General features: G+C 48.5%; 1 protein-coding gene across 3 annotated transcripts in view; it reads left to right on the forward strand.

Moving 5' to 3' along the window:
- GGNBP2 (gametogenetin binding protein 2) overlaps positions 1-22,208 on the forward strand; it is a 374,808-nt gene that overhangs the window by 144,122 nt on the left and 208,478 nt on the right. For all 3 annotated transcript variants that reach the window (XM_063955008.1, XM_063955007.1, XM_063955006.1), the window contains exon 3: positions 20,690-20,943. In XM_063955008.1, the coding sequence (XP_063811078.1) occupies positions 20,690-20,943 (254 nt within the window). The remainder of the gene's footprint in view (positions 1-20,689; positions 20,944-22,208) is intronic.

The raw sequence follows: 22,208 nt of genomic DNA on the forward strand, positions 1-22,208 counted from the left end.
AAGAGGGCCGCAGATTCGGCATACAGGACTGGGTCCTGGTAACCACGGATGCCAGCCTTCGAGGCTGGGGGGCAGTCACACAGGGAAGAAATTTCCAAGGACTTTGGTCAAGTCAGGAGTCGTCCCTACACATAAATATTCTGGAACTGAGGGCCATTTACAATGCCCTAAGTCTGGCAAGGCCTCTGCTTCAAAACCAGCCGGTACTGATCCAATCAGACAACATCACGGCAGTCGCCCATGTAAACCGACAGGGCGGCACAAGAAGCAGGATGGCGATGGCAGAAGCCACAAGGATTCTCCGATGGGCGGAAAATCACGTCTTAGCACTGTCAGCAGTGTTCATTCCGGGAGTGGACAACTGGGAAGCAAACTTCCTCAGCAGACACGACCGACACCCGGGAGAGTGGGGACTTCATCCAGAAGTCTTCCAACTGTTGGTGAACCGTTGGGAAAGGCCACAGGTGGACATGATGGCGTCCCGCCTAAACAAAAAACTAGATATTGCGCCAGGTCAAAGGACCCTCAGGCAATAGCTGTGGACTCTCTAGTGACACCGTGGGTGTACCTGTCGGTTTATGTATTCCCTCCTCTGCCTCTCATACCAAAGGTACTGAGAATAATAAGAAAACGAGGAGTAAGAACGATACTCGTGGTTCCGGATGGGCCAAGAAGAGCTTGGTACCCAGAACTTCAAGAAATAATATCAGAGGACCCGTGGCCTCTACCGCTCAGACAGGATCTGGTACAGCAGGGGCCCTGTCTGTTCCAAGACTTACCACGGCTGCGTTGGACGGCATGGCGGTTGAATTCCGGATCCTAAAGCAAAAGGGCATTCCGGAGGAAGTCATTCCTACGCTGATAAAAGCCAGGAAAGAAGTAACCACAAACCATTATCACCGTATTTGGCGAAAATATGTTGCGTGGTGTGAGGCCAGGAAGGCCCCAACAGAGGAATTTCAGCTGGGTCGTTTTCTGCACTTCCTACAGTCAGGAGTGACTATGGGCCTAAATTTGGGTTCCATTAAGGTCCAGATTTCTGCTCTGTCGATTTTCTTCCAGAAAGAACTGGCTTCACTGCCTGGAGTTCAGACATTTGTAAAGGGAGTGCTACATATTCAGCCCCTTTTTTGTGCCTTCTATGCTTGGGATCTCAACGTGGTGTTGAGTTTCTTAAAATCACTTTGGTTTGAGCCACTTAAAACTGTGGATTTGAAATATCTCACGTGGAAAGTGGTCATGTTATTGGCCTTGGCTTCGGCCAGGCGTGTGTCAGAATTGGTGGCTTTGTCATGTAAAAGCCCTTATCTGATTTTCCATATGGATAGGGCAGAATTGAGGACTCGTCCCCAGTTTCTCCCTAAGGTGGTATCAGCTTTTCACTTGAACCAACCTATTGTAGTGCCTGCGGCTACTAGGGACTTGGAAGATTCCAAGTTACTGGACGTAGTCAGGGCCTTAAAAATTTATATTTCCAGGACGGCTGGAGTCAGGAAAACTGACTCGTTTTTTATCCTGTAGGCACCCAACAAAATAGGTGCTCCTGCTTCTAAGCAGACTATTGCTCGCTGAATTTGTAGCACAATTCAGCTGGAGCATTCTGCGGCTGGATTGCTGCATCCTAAATCAGTAACAGCCCATTCCACGAGGAAAGTGGGCTCATCTTGGGCGGCTGCCCGAGGGGTCTCGGCTTTACAACTTTGCCGGGCAGCTACTTGGTCGGGGGCAAACACGTTTGCAAAATTCTACAAATTTGATACCCTGGCTGAGGAGGACCTGGAATTCTCTCATTCGGTGCTGCAGAGTCATCCGCACTCTCCCGCCCGTTTGGGAGCTTTGGTATAATCCCCATGGTCCTTACGGAGTTCCCAGCATCCACTAGGACGTCAGAGAAAATAAGATTTTACTCACCGTGAATCTATTTCTCGTAGTCCGTAGTGGATGCTGGGCGCCCATCCCAAGTGCGGATTGTCTGCAATACTTGTATATAGTTATTGCCTAACTAAAGGGTTATTGTTGAGCCATCTGTTGAGGCTCAGTTATATTTCATACTGTTAACTGGGTATAGTATCACGAGTTATACGGTGTGATTGGTGTGGCTGGTATGAGTCTTACCCGGGATTCAAAATCCTTCCTTATTGTGTCAGCTCTTCCGGGCACAGTATCCTTACTGAGGTCTGGAGGAGGGGCATAGAGGGAGGAGCCAGTGCACACCAGATAGTACCTAATCTTTCTTTTAGAGTGCGCAGTCTCCTGCGGAGCTCGTCTATTCCCCATGGTCCTTACGGAGTTCCCAGCATCCACTACGGACTACGAGAAATCGATTTACCGGTGAGTAAAATCTTATTTTGTTGGCTATTGCCTCTGCTAGGAGGGTGTCAGACTTAAGCGCTTTGACCTATTGTCCACCCTTTCTGATTTTTCACTGTGACCGGACAGTTCTAAGCACTCCGCCTGCTTATTTACCTAAGGTGGTGTCATCTTTCCACCTTAATCAAGAGATTGTGGTTCCGGCCTTTCTCTCTCCTGGTTTGTCCTCCAAAGAGCTGTCTTTGTTTGTGGTATAGGCTCTCCGTATATACAGTATGTAGAAAGGACTGCCTCTATCAGGAGATCAGATTCTCTTTTTTTGTACTTTCTGGTTTTCACAAAAGTGGCTGGCCTGCGAATAAGCAGACTTTGGCCAAATGGATTAGAATGGTGATTGCACAAGCTTATGCGCAGGCTTGATTCCCAGCTCCTGCTGCAATCAAGGCTCAATCTACTCGGTCTGTTGGACCTTCTTGGGCGGCTTGCCGTGGCGCATCCGCTGAACAATTGTGCAAAGCGGCTACATGGTCCTTAGTGAACACGTTAATCAGGGTCTATGCCTTTGATACTTCCGCCTCCCAGGATGCTTCCTTTGGACGCCGGGTTCTTGTGCCTGCTACAGTGCGTCCCCTCCCATGAGGAACTGCTTTAGGACATCCCCGATATTCTTCCCTGTGCAATACCAGTGTACCCCGCTGCAGAAAAGGAGATTTATAGTACGACTTACCATTGTTAAATCTTTCTGCGAGGTACACTGGTTTCCCACCCTGACGCGTTTAGCTTCTTTGGGTTTGTATGGCATTAGCCGCTAGACCTTTCTCCAGTCGTGAGAACGTAGTTCTATGTGACTAACATCTACCGTCTCTCTTACCTGCTACTGCATTGGACTGGTTAACAAAACTGAGCTCTAGTGCCTGGAGGAGGGCTATAGAGGAGGCGGTGCAGTGCATCCTGGGTACAGTCAAAGTTTTAGCCTGTTGGTGCCTCTGCTCAAGATCCAACTCTACACCCCCGATGTTATTCCCTGGGTAAACCAGTGCACCTTGCAGAAAGAGATTTAACCATGGTAAGTCTTACCATAAATCTCCTTTTTTGTTTCTCTGACGTCCTAGTGGATGCTGGGGACTCCGTAAGGACCATGGGGAATAGACGGCTCCGCAGGAGACTGGGCACATCTAAGAAAGATTTAGGACTATCTGGTGTGCACTGGCTCCTCCCCCTATGACCCTCCTCCAAGCCTCAGTTAGATTTCTGTGCCCGGCTGAGCTGGATGCACACTAGGGGCTCTCCTGAGCTCCTAGAAAGAAAGTATATGTTAGGTTTTTTATTTTACAGTGAGACCTGCTGGCAACAGGCTCACTGCAACGAGGGACTAAGGGGAGAAGAAGCGAACCTACCTAAGTGGTGGTAGCTTGGGCTTCTTAGGCTACTGGACACCATTAGCTCCAGAGGGATCGAACACAGGACCCGACCTCGTCGTCCGTTCCCGGAGCCGCGCCGCCGTCCCCCTTACAGAGCCAGAAACAAGAAGGTGGTACGGAAAATCGGCGGCTGAAGACTTCTGTCTTCTCCAAGGTAGCGCACAGCACTGCAGCTGTGCGCCATTGCTCCTCATGCACACCACACACTGCGGTCACTGATGGGTGCAGGGCGCTGGGGGGGGGGCGCCCTGAGCAGCAATAATAACACCTTGGCTGGCAAAACTAACACCATATATAGCCCCAGAGGCTATATAGGTGTATATTAACCCCTGCTAGAAACGATAAAATAGCGGGAGAAAGCCCGCCAAAAAAGGGGCGGAGCCAACTCCCTCAGCACACTGGCGCCATTATTCCCTCACAGCTTCGCTGGAAGGAAGCTCCCTGGCTCTCCCCTGCAGTCCTGCACTACAGAAAGGGTAAAAAAGAGGGGGGGGGGCACAATTTAGGCGCAGTATATATATATATATATATATATATATATATATATATATATATATATATTATCGGCAACTATAGGGGAAAACACTCTGTATAGTGATATCCCTGTGTTATATAGCGCCCTGGTGTGTGCTGGCATACTCTCCCTCTGTCTCCCCAAAGGGCTTTGTGGGGTCCTGTCCTTTGTAAGAGCATTCCCTGTGTGTCTGCTGTGTCGGTACTGCTGTGTCGACATGTATGATGAGGATAATGATGTGGAGGCGGAGCAAATGCCTGTGAATGTGATGTCATCCCCTGCGGGGTCGACACCAGTGTGGATGGACTTATGGAAGGAATTACGTGACAGTGTCGGCTCCTTACATAAAAGGTTTGACGACATAGGACAGCCGGCTACTCAGCTTGTGCCTGTCCAAGCGTCTCAAATGTCATCAGGGGCTATAAAACGCCCGCTACCTCAGATGACAGATACAGATGTCGACACGGATACCGACTCCAGTGTCGACGATGATGAGACGAGTGTACCCTCCAATAGATCCACCCGTTATATGATTGAGGCTATGAAAAATGTTTTACACATTTCTGATGATACCCCAGGTACCACAAAAAAGGGTATTATGTTTGGTGAGAAAAAACTACCAGTAGTTTCTCTGACGTCCTAGTGGATGCTGGGACTCCGTAAGGACCATGGGGAATAGCGGCTCCGCAGGAGACAGGGCACAAAATAAAAGCTTAAGGATCAGGTGGTGTGCACTGGCTCCTCCCCCTATGACCCTCCTCCAAGCCTCAGTTAGATTTTTGTGCCCGGCCGAGAAGGGTGCAATCTAGGTGGCTCTCCTGAGCTGCTTAGAATAAAAGTTTAGTTTTAGGTTTTTTTATTTTCAGTGAGTCCTGCTGGCAACAGGCTCACTGCATCGTGGGACTAAGGGGAGAAGAAACGGACTCACCTGAGTGCAGAGTGGATCGGGTTTCTTAGGCTACTGGACATTAGCTCCAGAGGGACGATCACAGGTTCAGCCTGGATGGGTCACCGGAGCCGCGCCGCCGTCCCCCTTACAGAGCCAGAAGAGACGAAGAGGTCCGGTGAAATCGGCGGCAGAAGACATCCTGTCTTCAGTCTAAGGTAGCGCACAGCACCGCAGCTGTGCGCCATTGCTCTCAGCACACTTCACACTCCGGTCACTGAGGGTGCAGGGCGCTGGGGGGGAGCGCCCTGAGACGCAATATAACAATATACCTTAGGTGGCAAAAAGAATACATCACATATAGCTCCTGGGCTATATGGATGTATTTTAATCCCCTGCCATTTTTACACAAAAAAGCGGGAGATAAGGACGTCGTGAAGGGGCGGAGCCTATCTCCTCAGCACACAAGCGCCATTTTCCCTCACAGCTCCGCTGGAAGGACGGCTCCCTGACTCTCCCCTGCAGTCCTGCTTCAGAATCAGGGTAAAAAAGAGAAGGGGGGGGGGGCATTTTTGGCAGCAAATAACGATAATAACAGCAGCTATAAGGGAATAACACTTATATAAGGTTATCCCTGTATATATATATATAGCGCTGGGTGTGTGCTGGCAGACTCTCCCTCTGTCTCTCCAAAGGGCTAAGTGGGGTCCTGTCCTCTATCAGAGCATTCCCGGTGTGTGTGCTGTGTGTCGGTACGCGTGTGTCGACATGTATGAGGAGGAAAATGATGTGGAGGCGGAGCAGTTGCCTGTGTTGGTGATGTCACCCCCTAGGGAGTCGACACCTGACTGGATGATTGTATTTAAACAATTAAGTGATAATGTCAGCAATTTGCAAAAAAACTGTTGACGACATGAGACAGCCGGCAAATAAATTAGTGCCTGTCCAGGCGTCTCAGACACCGTCAGGGGCGCTAAAACGCCCGTTACCTCAGTGGGTCGACACAGACCCTGACACAGATACTGAGTCTAGTGTCGACGGTGACGAGACAAACGTAATGTCCAGTAGGGCCACACGTTACATGATCACGGCAATGAAAGAGGCATTGAACCTTTCTGACACTACAAGTACCACAAAGAAGGGTATTATGTGGGGTGAGAAAAAACTACCAATAGTTTTTCCTGAATCAGAGGAAATAAATGAGGTGTGTGAAAATCGTGGGTTTCCCCCGATAAACAGCTAATTTCTAAAAAATTATTAGCATTATATCCCTTCCCGCCAGAGGTTAGGGCGCGTTGGGAAACACCCCCTAGGGTAGATAAGGCGCTCACACGTTTATCTAAACAAGTAGCGTTACCGTCTCCTGATACGGCCACCCTCAAAGAACCAGCTGATAGAAGGCTGGAAAATATCCTAAAAAGTATATACACACATACTGGTGTTATACTGCGACCAGCAATCGCCTCAGCCTGGATGTGCAGTGCTGGAGTCGCATGGTCGGATTCCCTGACTGAGAATATTGATACCCTGGATAGGGACAATATTTTGTTGACTATAGAACATTTAAAGGATGCATTACTATATATGCGTGATGCACAGAGGGATATTTGCACCCTGGCATCAAGAGTAAGTGCTATGTCCATCTCTGCCAGAAGAGCGTTATGGACGCGACAGTGGTCAGGGGATGCGGATTCCAAACGGCACATGGAAGTATTGCCGTATAAAGGGGAGGAGTTATTTGGGGCTGGTCTATCGGACCTGGTGGCCACGGCAACGGCTGGAAAATCCACCTTTTTACCCCAGGTCACTCCACATCAGCAGAAAAAGACACCGTCTTTTCAAACTCAGTCCTTTCGTTCCCATAAGTACAAGCGAGCAAAAGGCCACTCTTTTCTGCCCCGGGGCAGAGGAAGAGGAAAAAGACTGCACCATGCAGCCGCTTCACAGGAGCAGAAGCCCTCCCCTGCTTCTGCCAAGTCTTCAGCATGACGCTGGGGCTTTACAAGCAGACTCAGATATGGTGGGGGCCCGTCTCAAGAATTTCAACGCGCAGTGGGCTCACTCGCAAGTGGATCCCTGGATTCTACAGGTAGTATCGCAAGGGTACAAACTGGAATTCGAGGCGTTTCCCCCTCGTCGGTTCCTGAAGTCTGCTTTACCAAAGTCTCCCTCCGACAGGGAGGCAGTTTTGGAAGCCATTCACAAGCTGTATTCCCAGCAGGTGATAATCAAGGTACCCCTCCTGCAACAAGGGAAGGGGTATTATTCCACGCTGTTTGTGGTACCGAAGCCGGACGGCTCGGTGAGACCAATTTTAAATCTGAAACCCTTGAACACTTACATAAAAAGGTTCAAATTCAAGATGGAGTCACTCAGAGCAGTGATAGCGAACCTGGAAGAAGGGGACTATATGGTGTCTCTGGACATCAAAGATGCTTATCTCCACGTCCCAATATACCCTTCTCACCAGGGGTACCTCAGGTTTGTAGTACAAAACTGTCATTATCAGTTTCAGACGCTGCCGTTTGGATTGTCCACGGCACCTCGGGTCTTTACCAAGGTAATGGCCGAAATGATGATTCTTCTACGAAGAAAAGGCATTTTAATTATCCCTTACTTGGACGATCTCCTGATAAGGGCAAGATCCAGGGAACAGTTAGAAGTCGGAGTAGCACTATCTCAGGTAGTGTTACGTCAGCACGGGTGGATTCTAAATATTCCAAAATCGCAGCTGATTCCAACGTCACGTCTACTGTTCCTAGGAATGATTCTGGACACAGTCCAGAAGAAGGTGTTTCTCCCGGAGGAGAAGGCCAGGGAGTTATCCGAGCTAGTCAGGAACCTCCTAAAACCAGGCCAGGTCTCAGTGCATCAGTGCACGAGGGTCCTAGGAAAAATGGTGGCTTCTTACGAAGCGATTCCATTCGGAAGATTCCATGCAAGAACATTTCAGTGGGATCTACTGGACAAATGGTCCGGATCGCATCTGCAGATGCATCAGCGGATAACCCGCTAAGTCAAGCAAAACCTCTGCTTCAGGGTCAGGCGGTGTTGATCCAATCGGACAACATCACGTCAGTCGCCCACGTAAACAGACAGGGCGGCACGAGAAGCAGGAGGGCAATGGCAGAAGCTGCAAGGATTCTTCGCTGGGCGGAAAATCATGCGATAGCACTGTCAGCAGTGTTCATTCCGGGAGTGGACAACTGGGAAGCAGACTTCCTCAGCAGACACGACCTTCACCCGGGAGAGTGGGGACTTCACCCAGAAGTCTTCCACCTGATTGTAAACCGTTGGGAAAAACCAAAGGTGGACATGATGGCGTCACGTCTAAACAAAAAACTGGACAGATATTGCGCCAGGTCAAGGGACCCTCAGGCAATAGCAGTGGACGCTCTGGTAACGCCGTGGGTGTACCAGTCAGTGTATGTGTTCCCTCCTCTGCCTCTCATACCAAAAGTACTGAGAATCATAAGAAGGAGAGGAGTAAGAACTATACTCGTGGTCCCGGATTGGCCAAGAAGGACTTGGTACCCGGAACTTCAAGAGATGCTCACGGACGAACCGTGGCCTCTACCTCTAAGACAGGACCTGCTACTGCAGGGGCCTTGTCTGTTTCAAGACTTACCGCGGCTGCGTTTGACGGCATGGCGGTTGAACGCCGGATCCTGAGGGAAAAAGGCATTCCAGAAGAAGTCATTCCTACTCTGGTCAAAGCCAGGAAGGACGTAACCGCAAAACATTATCACCGCATTTGGCGTAAATATGTTGCGTGGTGTGAGGCCAAGAGGGCCCCTACAGAGGAATTTCAACTGGGTCGTTTCCTTCATTTCCTGCAAACAGGACTGTCTATGGGCCTAAAATTAGGGTCCATTAAGGTTCAAATTTCGGCCCTGTCGATTTTCTTCCAAAAAGAACTGGCTTCAGTACCTGAAGTTCAGACATTTGTAAAAGGGGTGCTGCACATACAGCCTCCTTTTGTGCCTCCAGTGGCACCTTGGGATCTCAATGTGGTGTTGAGATTTCTAAAGTCACATTGGTTTGAACCACTTTCCACTGTGGACTTAAAATATCTCACATGGAAGGTGTCGATGCTGTTAGCCTTGGCTTCAGCCAGGCGTGTGTCAGAATTGGCGGCTTTATCATATAAAAGCCCTTACTTAATTTTTCATTCTGACAGGGCGGAATTGAGGACTCGTCCTCAATTTCTACCTAAGGTGGTTTCTGCATTTCACATGAACCAACCTATTGTGGTACCTGCGGCTACCAGGGACTTAGAGGACTCTAAGTTGCTTGACGTTGTCAGGGCCTTGAAAATATATGTTTCCAGGACGGCTGGAGTCAGAAAATCTGACTCGCTGTTTATCCTGTATGCACCTAACAAACTGGGTGCTCCTGCTTCTAAGCAGACGATTGCTCGTTGGATTTGTAGTACAATTCAGCTTGCACATTCTGTGGCAGGATTGCCACAGCCAAAATCAGTAAAAGCCCATTCCACAAGGAAAGTGGGCTCATCTTGGGCGGCTGCCCGAGGGGTCTCGGCTTTACAACTTTGCCGAGCAGCTACTTGGTCAGGGGCAAACAAGTTTGCTAAATTCTACAAATTTGATACCCTGGCTGAGGAGGACCTGGAGTTCTCTCATTCGGTGCTGCAGAGTCATCCGCACTCTCCCGCCCGTTTGGGAGCTTTGGTATAATCCCCATGGTCCTTACGGAGTCCCAGCATCCACTAGGACGTCAGAGAAAATAAGATTTTACTTACCGATAAATCTATTTCTCATAGTCCGTAGTGGATGCTGGGCGCCCATCCCTAGTGCGGATTGTCTGCAATACTTGTATATAGTTATTGTTACAAAAATTCGGGTTATTATTGTTGTGAGCCATCTTTTCAGAGGCTCCCTTGCGTTTATCATACTGTTAACTGGGTTCAGATCACAAGTTGTACGGTGTGATTGGTGTGGCTGGTATGAGTCTTACCCGGGATTCAATATCCTTCCTTATTATGTACGCTCGTCCGGGCACAGTATCCTAACTGAGGCTTGGAGGAGGGTCATAGGGGGAGGAGCCAGTGCACACCACCTGATCCTTAAGCTTTTATTTTGTGCCCTGTCTCCTGCGGAGCCGCTATTCCCCATGGTCCTTACGGAGTCCCAGCATCCACTACGGACTATGAGAAATAGATTTATCGGTAAGTAAAATCTTATTTTTTCCTGCATCTGACGAATTAAATGAGGTGTGTGAGGAAGCGTGGACTTCCCCAGATAAGAAATTGATCATTTCTCTGACGTCCTAGTGGATGCTGGGAACTCCGTAAGGACCATGGGGGGATAGCGGCTCCGCAGGAGACTGGGCACAAAAAGTAAAAGCTTTAGACTAGCTGGTGTGCACTGGCTCCTCCCCCTATGACACTCCTCCAAGCCTCAGTTAGATTTTTGTGCCCGAACGAGAAGGGTGCAAGCTAGGTGGCTCTCCTGAGCTGCTTAGAAGTAAAAGTTTAAATAGGTTTTTTTATTTTCAGTGAGTCCTGCTGGCAACAGGCTCACTGCATCGTGGGACTAAGGGGAGAAGAAGCGAACTCACCTGACTGCAGAGTGGATTGGGCTTCTTGGCTACTGGACATTAGCTCCAGAGGGACGATCACAGGTTCAGCCTGGATGTGTCCAGGAGCCGCGCCGCCGGCCCCCTTACAGAGCCAGAAGAGCGAAGAGGTCCGGAGAAAGCGGCGGCAGAAGACGTTCCTGTCTTCAAATAAGGTAGCGCACAGCACTGCAGCTGTGCGCCATTGCTCTCAGCACACTTCACACTGCGGTCACTGAGGGTGCAGGGCGCTGGGGGGGAGCGCCCTGAGACGCAATAAAAACGATATAAAAACCTTATATGGCTAAAAAAAATGCATCACATATAGCTCCTGGGCTATATGGATGCATTTATCCCCTGCCAGTTTCCTGAAAAAAAGCGGGAGAAAAGGCCGCCGTGAAGGGGGCGGAGCCTTTCTCCTCAGCACACAAGCGCCATTTTCTTTCACAGCTCCGCTGGAAGGACGGCTCCCTGACTCTCCCCTGCAGTCCTGCACTACAGAAACAGGGTAAAACAGAGAGGGGGGCACTATTGGCAGCTAATATATAAATACAGCAGCTATAACAGGGAGTAACACTTATATAAGGTTATCCCTGTATATATATAGCGCTCTGGTGTGTGCTGGCAAACTCTCCCTCTGTCTCCCCAAAGGGCTAGTGGGGTCCTGTCCTCTATCAGAGCATTCCCTGTGTGTGTGCTGGGTGTCGGTACGATTGTGTCGACATGTATGAGGAGGAAAATGATGTGGAAGCAGAGCAATTGCCTGTTAGTGATGTCACCCCCTAGGGAGTCGACACTTGACTGGATGGTAGTAATTAAAGAATTACGTGACAATGTCAGCACTTTGCAAAAAACTGTTGACGACATGAGACAGCCGACAAATCAATTAGTGCCTGTTCAGGCGTCTCAGACACAGTCAGGGGCGCTAAAACGCCCGTTACCTCAGATGGTCGACACAGACCCTGACACGGATACTGAATCCAGTGTCGACGGTGACGAGACAAACGTAATGTCCAGTAGGGCCACACGTTACATGATCACGGCAATGAAGGAGGCATTAAACATTTCTGACACTACAAGTACCACAAAAAAGGGTATTATGTGGGGTGTGAAAAAACTACCAGTGGTTTTTCCTGAGTCAGATGAATTAAATGAGGTGTGTGATAAAGCGTGGGTTTCCCCCGATAAAAAACTGCTGATTTCTAATAAATTATTGGCACTATACCCTTTCCTGCCAGAGGTTAGGGCACGTTGGGAAACACCCCCTAGGGTAGATAAGGCGCTCACACGCTTATCAAAACAAGTGGCGTTACCGTCTCCTGATACGGCCGCTCTCAAGGAACCAGCTGATAGAAGGCTGGAAAATATCTTAAAAGGTGTATATACACACATACCGGTGTTATACTGCGACCAGCGATCGCCTCAGCCTGGATGTGCAGCGCTGGAGTGGCTTGGTCGATTCCCTGACTGAAAATATTGATACCCTGGATAGGGACAGTATATTATTAACTATAGAGCATTTAAAGGATGCATTACTATATATGCGAGATGCACAGAGGGATATTTGCACCCTGGCATCTAGAGTAAGTGCGATGTCCATTTCTGCCAGAAGAACGTTATGGACGCGACAGTGGTCAGGTGATGCGGATTCCAAACGACATATGGAAGTATTGCCGTATAAAGGGGAGGAGTTATTTGGGGTCGGTCTATCGGACCTGGTGGCCACAGCAACGGTTGGAAAATCCACCTTTTTACCCCAGGTCACCTCTCAGCAGAAAAAGACACCGTCTTTTCAAACCCAGTCCTTTCGTCCCTATAAGGGCAAGAGGGAAAAAGGCCGCTCGTTCCTGCCCCGGGGCAGAGGAAGGGGAAAAAGACTGCACCATGCAGCCTCTTCCCAGGAGCAGAAGCCCTCCCCCGCTTCTGCCAAGTCCTCAGCATGACGCTGGGGCTCTGCAAGCAGACTCGGGCACGGTGGGGGGCCGTCTCAAGAATTTCAGCGCGCAGTGGGCTCACTCGCAAGTGGACCCCTGGATCCTGCAGGTAGTATCACAGGGGTACAAATTGGAATTCGAGACGTCTCCCCCTCGCCGGTTCCTGAAGTCTGCTCTACCAACGTCTCCCTCCGACAGGGAGGCAGTATTGGAAGCTATTCACAAGCTGTATTCCCAGCAGGTGATAATCAAGGTACCCCTCCTACAACAGGGAAAGGGGTATTATTCCACGCTGTTTGTGGTACCGAAGCCGGACGGCTCGGTGAGACCAATTTTAAATCTAAAATCTTTGAACACTTACATAAAAAGGTTCAAATTCAAGATGGAGTCACTCAGAGCAGTGATAGCGAACCTGGAAGAAGGGGACTATATGGTATCTCTAGACATCAAGGATGCTTATCTCCATGTCCCAATCTACCCTTCTCACCAAGGGTACCTCTGGTTTGTGATACAAAACTGTCATTATCAGTTTCAGACGCTGCCGTTTGGATTGTCCACGGCACCACAGGTCTTTACCAAGGTAATGGCCGAAATGATGATTCTTCTTCAAAGAAAAGGCGTATTAATTATCCCTTACTTGGACGATCTCCTGATAAGGGCAAGGTCCAGGGAACAGTTAGAGGTCGGAGTAGCACTATCTCAGCACGGGTGGATTCTAAATATCCCAAAATCACAGCTGATTCCAACAACACGTCTACTGTTCCTAGGGATGATTCTGGACACAGTCCAGAAAAAGGTGTTTCTCCCGGAGGAGAAGGCCAGGGAGTTATCCGAGCTAGTCAGGAACCTCCTAAAACCAGGACAAGTATCAGTGCACGAGAGTCCTGGGAAAAATGGTGGCTTCTTACGAAGCGATTCCATTCGGAAGATTCCATGCAAGAACTTTTCAGTGGGATCTGCTCTACAAATGGTCCGGATCGCATCTTCAGATGCATCAGCGGATAACCCTATCTCCAAGGACAAGGGTATCTCTCCTGTGGTGGTTACAGAAGGCTCATCTTCTAGAGGGCCGCAGATTCGGCATTCAGGATTGGATGCTGGTAACCACGGATGCCAGCCTGAGAGGCTGGGGAGCAGTCACACAGGGAAAAAATTTCCAGGGCTTGTGGTCAAGCATGGAAACGTCTCTTCACATAAATATCCTAGAGCTAAGGGCCATTTACAATGCCCTAAGTCAAGCAAGGCCTCTGCTTCAGGGTCAACCGGTATTGATCCAGTCGGACAACATCACGGCTGTCGCCCACGTAAACAGACAGGGCGGCACAAGAAGCAGGAGGGCAATGGCAGAAGCTGCAAGGATTCTCCGCTGGGCGGAAAATCATGTGACAGCACTGTCAGCAGTGTTCATTCCGGGAGTGGACAACTGGGAAGCAGACTTCCTCAGCAGACACGACCTCCACCCGGGGGAGTGGGGACTTCATCCAGAAGTCTTCCAAGTGATTGTAAACCGTTGGGAAAAACCAAAGGTGGACATGATGGCGTCCCGTCTCAACAAGAAACTGGACAGATATTGCGCCAGGTCAAGGGACCCTCAGGCAATAGCGGTGGACGCTCTGGTAACTCCGTGGGTGTTCCAGTCGGTATATGTGTTCCCTCCTCTTCCTCTCATACCAAAAGTACTGAGAATCATAAGAAGGAGAGGAGTAAGAACGATACTCGTGGCTCCGGATTGGGCAAGAAGAACTTGGTACCCGGAGCTGCAAGAGATGCTCACGGAGGACCCGTGGCCTCTACCTCTAAGGAAGGACCTGCTCCAGCAGGGATCTTGTCTGTTCCAAGACTTACCGCGGCTGCGTTTGACGGCATGGCGGTTGAACGCCGGATCCTGAAGGAAAAAGGCATTCCAGATGAAGTCATCCCTACCCTGATCAAGGCCAGGAAGGATGTAACTGCAAAACATTATCATCGCATTTGGCGAAAATATGTTGCGTGGTGTGAGGCCAAGAAGGCCCCTACGGAGGAATTTCAACTGGGTAGTTTCCTACATTTCCTGCAAGCAGGATTGTCTATGGGCCTAAAATTAGGATCCATTAAGGTTCAAATTTCGGCCCTGTCTATCTTCTTCCAGAAAGAACTGGCTTCAGTGCCTGAAGTTCAGACGTTTGTCAAAGGGGTACTGCATATACAGCCTCCTTTTGTGCCTCCAGTGGCACCTTGGGATCTCAATGTAGTTTTAGGGTTCCTAAAATCACATTGGTTTGAACCACTTGCCACAGTGGATTTGAAATATCTCACATGGAAAGTGGTAATGCTGTTGGCCCTGGCTTCAGCCAGGCGCGTATCAGAATTGGCGGCTTTATCCTATAAAAGCCCTTACCTGATCTTTCATTCGGATAGGGCGGAATTGAGGACTCGTCAATTTCTCCCTAAGGTGGTTTCAGCGTTTCACATGAATCAACCTATTGTGGTACCTGTGGCTACTAGGGACTTGGAGGACTCCAAGTTGCTGGACGTAGTCAGGGCCCTGAAAATATATGTTTCCAGGACGGCTGGAGTCAGGAAATCTGACTCGCTGTTTATATCTGTATGCACCCAACAAGCTGGGTGCTCCTGCTTCTAAGCAGACGATTGCTCGTTGGATTTGTAGTACAATTCAACTTGCACATTCTGTGGCAGGCCTGCCACAGCCAAAATCTGTAAAAGCCCATTCCACAAGGACGGTGGGCTCATCTTGGGCGGCTGCCCGAGGGGTCTCGGCTTTACAACTTTGCCGAGCAGCTACTTGGTCAGGGGAAAACACGTTTGCTAAATTCTACAAATTTGATACCCTGGCTGAGGAGGACCTGGAGTTCTCTCATTCGGTGCTGCAGAGTCATCCGCACTCTCCCGCCTGTTTGGGAGCTTTAGTATAATCCCCATGGTCCTTACGGAGTTCCCAGCATCCACTAGGACGTCAGAGAAAATAAGAATTTACTTACCGATAATTCTATTTCTCATAGTCCGTAGTGGATGCTGGGCGCCCATCCCAAGTGCGGATTGTCTGCAATACTTGTATATAGTTATTGTTACAAACAAATCGGGTTGTTTATTGTTGGAAGCCATCTTTTCAGAGGCTCCTACGGTTATCATACTGTTAACTGGGTTCAGATCACGAGTTGTACGGTGTGATTGGTGTGGCTGGTATGAGTCTTACCCGGGATTCAAGATCCTTCCTTATTATGTACGCTCGTCCGGGCACAGTATCTTAACTGAGGCTTGGAGGAGGGTCATAGGGGGAGGAGCCAGTGCACACCAGCTAGTCTAAAGCTTTTACTTTTTGTGCCCAGTCTCCTGCGGAGCCGCTATCCCCCCATGGTCCTTACGGAGTTCCCAGCATCCACTACGGACTATGAGAAATAGAATTATCGGTAAGTAAATTCTTATTTTCTAAACGGTTAATGGCTGCGTACCCTTTCCCGCCAGAGGATATGTCACGCTGGGAAACACCCCCTAGGGTAGATAAAGCATTGACACGCTTATCAAAGAAGGTGGCACTACCGTCTCCGGATACGGCCGCCCTAAAAGAACCGGCTGATAGAAAGCTGGAAAGTACCCTAAAAGCTATATACACACACACTGGCATTATATTGAGACCTGCTATTGCATCAGCTTGGATGTGCAGTGCTTCTGCTGCGTGGTCAGACTCCCTGTCGGAAAACATTGATACCATGGATAGGGACAATATTTTGCTAACGATTGACCATATAAAAGACGCGGTCTTATAAATGCGTGATGCACAGAGGGATATTTGCCGGCTGGCAAAAATAAGCGCTATGTCCATTGCCGCCAGACGGGGGTTATGGACTAGGCAATGGTCAGGTGATGCCGACTCCAAGCGGCACATGGAAGTTTTACCCTATAAAGGGGCGGAACTTTTTGGGGAAGGTCTTTCAGACCTCGTTTCCACAGCTACTGCTGGGAAATCTACTTTTTTGCCACAGGCTACCCCACAGCAAAAGAAAGCACCGTATTATCAGGTACAGTCCTTTCGGCCCCAGAAAAATAAGCGGGCTAGAGGCTCATCCTTTCTGCCGAGGGGCAGAGGAAGGGGGAAAAAAGCTGCAGCACACAGCTAGTTCCCAGGAGCAGAAGTCCTCCCCTGCGTCCGGTAAGTCCACAGCATGACGCTGGGGCTGCTCAGGCGGAATCGGGAACGGTGGGGGCACGTCTCAGGTTTTTCAGCACACAGTGGGCTCTCTCACAAGTGGATCCCTGGGTCCTTCAAGTAGTATCTCAGGGGTACGGGCTGGAATTCGAGACGTCTCCCCCCCCCCCCCCCCCCCCCCCCCCCCGCCGTTTCCTAAAATCTGCCTTGCCGGCAACTCCCTCTGCCAGGTAGGCAGTGTTGGTGGCTATTCAAAAACTGTATTCACAGAAAGTGATCGTCAAGGTACCCCTCCTTCAGCAAGGAGAGGGTTACTACTCCACAATGTTTGTGGTACCGCAACCGGACGGTTCGGTGAGACCCATCTTAAATTTAAAAACCTTGAACACTTATATCAAAAGGTTCAGGTTCAAGATGGAATCGCTCAGGGCGGTTATTGCGAGCCTGGAGGAGGGGGATTACATGGTATCCCTGGACATCAAGGATGCGTACCTGCATGTCCCCATTTACCCTCCGCACCAGGAGTACCTCAGATTTGTGGTACAGGACTGTCACTATCAGTTCCAGACGCTGCCGTTCGGGTTATCCACGGCACCGAGGGTCTTTACCAAGGTAATGGCCGAAATGATGATACTCCTTCGCAAGAAGGGAGTTTTAATTATCCCGTACTTGGACGATCTCCTGATAAAGGCGAGGTCCAAAGAACAGTTGATAGTGGGGGTGGCACTTTCTCAGGAAGTGCTACAACAGCACGGCTGGATTCTAAACATTCCAAAGTCACAGCTGGTCCCGACGACACGTCTTCTGTTCCTGGGAATGATTCTGGACACAGACCAGAAAAAAGTGTTTCTTCCACTGGAAAAAGCCGAGGAATTGTCATCTCTGGTCAGAGACATTCTAAAACCAGGAAAAGTGTCGGTACATCAATGCACACGAGTCCTGGGAAAAATGGTAGCTTCGTACGAAGCAATTCCATTCGGAAGGTTCCATCTCCAGATGCAACAGCGGATAACCCTATCGACCAGAACCAGGGTGTCGCTGCTGTGGTGGCTGCAGAGGGCTCATCTATTAGAGGGCCGCAGATTCGGAATACAGGACTGGGTCCTGGTGACCACGGATGCCAGCCTTCGGGGCTGGGGGGCAGTCACAAAGGGAAGAAATTTCCAAGGACTGTGGTCAAATCAGGAGATTTCTCTTCACATAAATATCCTGGAGCTAAGGGCCATTTACAATGCCCTAAGCCAGGCAAGACCCCTGCTTCAAAACCAGCCGGTACTGATCCAGTCAGACAACATCACGGCGGTCGCCCATGTAAACAGACAGGGCGGCACGAGAAGCAGGATGGCGATGGCAGAAGCCACAGGGATTCTCAGATGGGCAGAGAATCATGTGTTAGCACTGACGGCAGTGTTCATTCCGGGAGTGGACAACTGGGAAGCAGACTTCCTCAGCAGGCACGACCTCCACCCGGGAGAATGGGGACTTCATCCAGAAGTCTTCCAAATGCTGGTCAACCGGTGGGAAAAACCACAGGTAGACATGATGGCGTCCCGCCTCAACAAGAAGTTGAAAAGATATTGCGCCCGGTCAAGAGACCCTCAGGCGATAGCTGTGGACGCTCTAGTGACACCATGGGTGTACCAGTCGGTTTATGTGTTTCCTCCTCTACCTTTCATACCCAAGGTACTGAGAATAATAAGAAGGCGAGGAGTGAAAACCATACTCGTGGTTCCGGATTGGCCAAGAAGAGCTTGGTACCCGGAACTTCAAGAGATGCTTACAGAGGACCCTTGGCCTCTGCCGCTCAGACAAGACCTGCTGCAGCAGGGACCCTGTCTGTTCCAAGACTTACCGCGGCTGCGTTTGACGGCATGGCGGTTGAACACCGGATCCTGAAGGAAAAGGGTATTCCGGAGGAAGTCATCCCTACCCTGATCAAAGCCAGGAAGGATGTCACCGCAAGACATTATCACCGCATTTGGCGAAAATATGTTGCTTGGTGTGAGGCCATGAAGGCCCCGACGGAGGAATTTCAACTGGGTCGATTCCTGCACTTCCTGCAAGCAGGAGTGACGTTGGGCCTCAAATTGGGGTCCATAAAGGTCCAGATTTCGGCTCTGTCGATTTTCTTCCAAAAAGAACTGGCTTCACTGCCCGAAGTTCAGACTTTTGTCAAAGGAGTACTGCATATTCAGCCTCCTTTTGTGCCCCCAGTGGCACCTTGGGATCTCAATGTGGTTTTGGCATTCCTGAAATGACATTGGTTCGAACCACTTAAGACTGTGGATTTAAAATATCTCACGTGGAAAGTGGTCATGCTGTTGGCCTTGGCGTCGTCCAGGCGGGTTTCAGAATTGGCGGCTTTGTCTTGTAAAAGCCCTTATCTGATTTTCCATATGGATAGGGCAGAATTGAGGACTCGTCCTCAGTTTCTCCCAAAGGTGGTCTCAGCTTTTCACTTGAACCAACCTATTGTGGTGCCTGCGGCTACTAGGGACTTGGAGGATTCTGACTCGCTGTTTATCCTGTATGCACCCACCAAGCTGGGTGCTCCTGCTTCTAAGCAGTCTATTGCGCGCTGGATTTGTAGCACTATTCAGCTGGCGCATTCTGCGGTAGGCTTACCGCAGCCTAAATCTGTAAAAGCCCATTCCACACGGAAGGTGGGCTCATCTTGGGCGGCTGCCCGAGGGGTCTCGGCTTTACAACTTTGCCGAGCAGCTACTTGGTCGGGGGCAAACACGTTTGCAAAATTCTACAAATTTGATACCCTGGCTGAGGAGGACCTGGAATTCTCTCATTCGGTGCTGCAGAGTCATCCGCACTCTCCCGCCCGTTTGGGAGCTTTGGTATAATCCCCATGGTCCTTACGGAGTCCCCAGCATCCACTAGGACGTCAGAGAAAATAAGATTTTACTCACCGGTAAATCTATTTCTCGTAGTCCGTAGTGGATGCTGGGCGCCCATCCCAAGTGCGGATTGTCTGCAATACCTGCACATAGTTGTTACAAAAATCGGGTTTTGTTGTGAGCCATCTCTTCAGAGGCTCCATTTTGTTATCATACTGTTAACCGGGGTTCCTATCACGTGTTATATGGTGTGATTGGTGTGGCTGGTATGAGTCTTACCCGGGATTCAAAAATCCTTCCTTATTGTCAGCTCTTCCGGGCACAGTTCCTAACTGAGGCTTGGAGGAGGGTCATAGGGGGAGGAGCCAGTGCACACCAGATAGTCCTAAATCTTTCTTAGATGTGCCCAGTCTCCTGCGGAGCCGTCTATTCCCCATGGTCCTTACGGAGTCCCCAGCATCCACTACGGACTACGAGAAATAGATTTACCGGTGAGTAAAATCTTTTTTTTTTCCAGTGCTAAAACACACGTATTAATAGTTTTAAAATGAATGTAAAAAATCAATGATTATGAATGGTTTTTCAGTCCCTGGAACCCAACATTGAGATCGATTTTAATCTAAAATTGATCAAAATTACATTTCAGTAAATACACCTATAAGTGTAGCTGCATTTTGGTTTGAATTGATATGGCTAAATTTTTCCTTGCACTTTGGACCTTATTTGACACTGCCAACCCATGTTTTGTTTATGTAAAATCTAATAAACATCAGAAGTTTATAATAGCCATTAATCAAACTGCATGATTGTTTTTGGGAATTCAATATTTATTTGAGTTTTTACCTTATTAGTGAATTTATCTTGTGGCCTCTATTTTAATATTGTGATCGTTTCAATTGGTAAATATAATTTTATATTAAAACTATTTCTAACATCACACCAGTTGTCACAAGCACTTCTTTATACTACTAATGGTATGCTTGTATTTAAAAATGTGGAACTGTTAGAACAGAAAGTGAGTTAATTAATGTAATCTTTTTGTTTTTTTTCACAGCGACATGGCATGCTGAAAGAGCAAGATTTAAGTATTGCAATGATGGTCACATCGCGAGAAGTCTTTAATGCTCTGTCTCAGCTTGTCCCATGCGTTGGTTGTCGAAGAAGTGTGGAACGCCTTTTCACTCAGCTTGTGGAGTCTGGAAATCCAGCGGTGGACCCTCTTTCTGTGGGTGCTAAGGGTGTACTTACTCTTTCACACAGTTGCATGACTGATGCATCAAAGTTGTATACACTGTTTTATGTTTGTGGGTAAGTTGCTCATTTATTTGCTTTAATTCATACATCTGTAACCACCATGTCATATTTATTTTATTGCTGCTTTAATTCTTAAGTCCCTGTGGGAACATTTGTATTCACATTCTCCAAAAGTACTGAAAACTCTTTGCTTTGCAAACTGCTCAATGATCTGCAAAAAAAAAAGAAAAAAATTGAAGGTCCTAATTGACAGTATCTTCTAGAAGTACATCAATTAGGTTTTCTCAAATGGACATTTCGTATCCAGGCACAAAACGCAATTCATAACTCCCAACGCTGAGCAAAAGAAACAAAGAAAAGTATTTATAATGGTTTTACTTGAGGTGTGAAAAAGCAGATGCTGGACAGAACAACCTAAAAGGAAGAGAAGAGGAATTGTTCAGCAGTGCTATTTCACAGTATTAAGTCTTGGATGTAATGGTATGCCTTATACAGTGACCAATAGTGAGCATATAATAAACAATTTATTAATCATAAAAAGGAAAAAGTTACACGTATACAATGGAAAAAAAATAATTCCTAAAATCCAATATAAAATAACACATAGGTGCAGACAGAGTATAAAAATGTAAACAATTACTTTACACAGATATAACAAGTTATTGGATAATAAAAGTTCAGTTCTAAAAAATAGGCACTTGCTTACAAAGAGCACTAAATAAATGGTTCCTTATTCGATGGATCAAATGTCCTGAGAAAAAGTTTAACATCCAGGTAAGCAATAGGAGTGTCCTTGGTAGTGTAAAGGGAGAGGGGAAGGAAAAGTGAGTACTAACGTCCCAAGGAGTAGACAAGTTTTAGTGAAAGTCTTATGGCAAGTCATCAGTATTGTTGTCCTTTGGCCATAGATGTATTTTAGGAACCTCTTTGTGATCCGAGCTGTGTGTCCAGCCTACAGGAAACTAGTAATGCTGCTCTATGCTGGTTAGAGCCAAACACGAGTCGGCAAATTAGTGCAGCAGTCTCCAGTGCAGCATGGAGAGAAGTCCACCTGCATGTGTTGGTTAGACTCAGAGATGGTGGCAATGACCAGCAAAAAGACAGCAGACCTAGCTCAGCTAGAATGCCGCAGCTGAATAAGCGTTGAGAGCCGCTGTGTCTCCAGTGTGCTGCAGTCAGCCTTTTCCCTGTGTCCTATGGCTGGAGAGATATTAAGGTGCACGATGATAGTACCACCGCTGGTGGGTGCTTTAAACTTGTAAGCTGAGTGACAGGAGACACTAACAGAGGAAGGTAGCACAGCTGGCACAAAGGAAAGT

This window comes from Pseudophryne corroboree, chromosome 2 (genome assembly GCF_028390025.1).
Source record: "Pseudophryne corroboree isolate aPseCor3 chromosome 2, aPseCor3.hap2, whole genome shotgun sequence".
Taxonomy (NCBI): Eukaryota; Metazoa; Chordata; class Amphibia; order Anura; family Myobatrachidae; genus Pseudophryne; species Pseudophryne corroboree.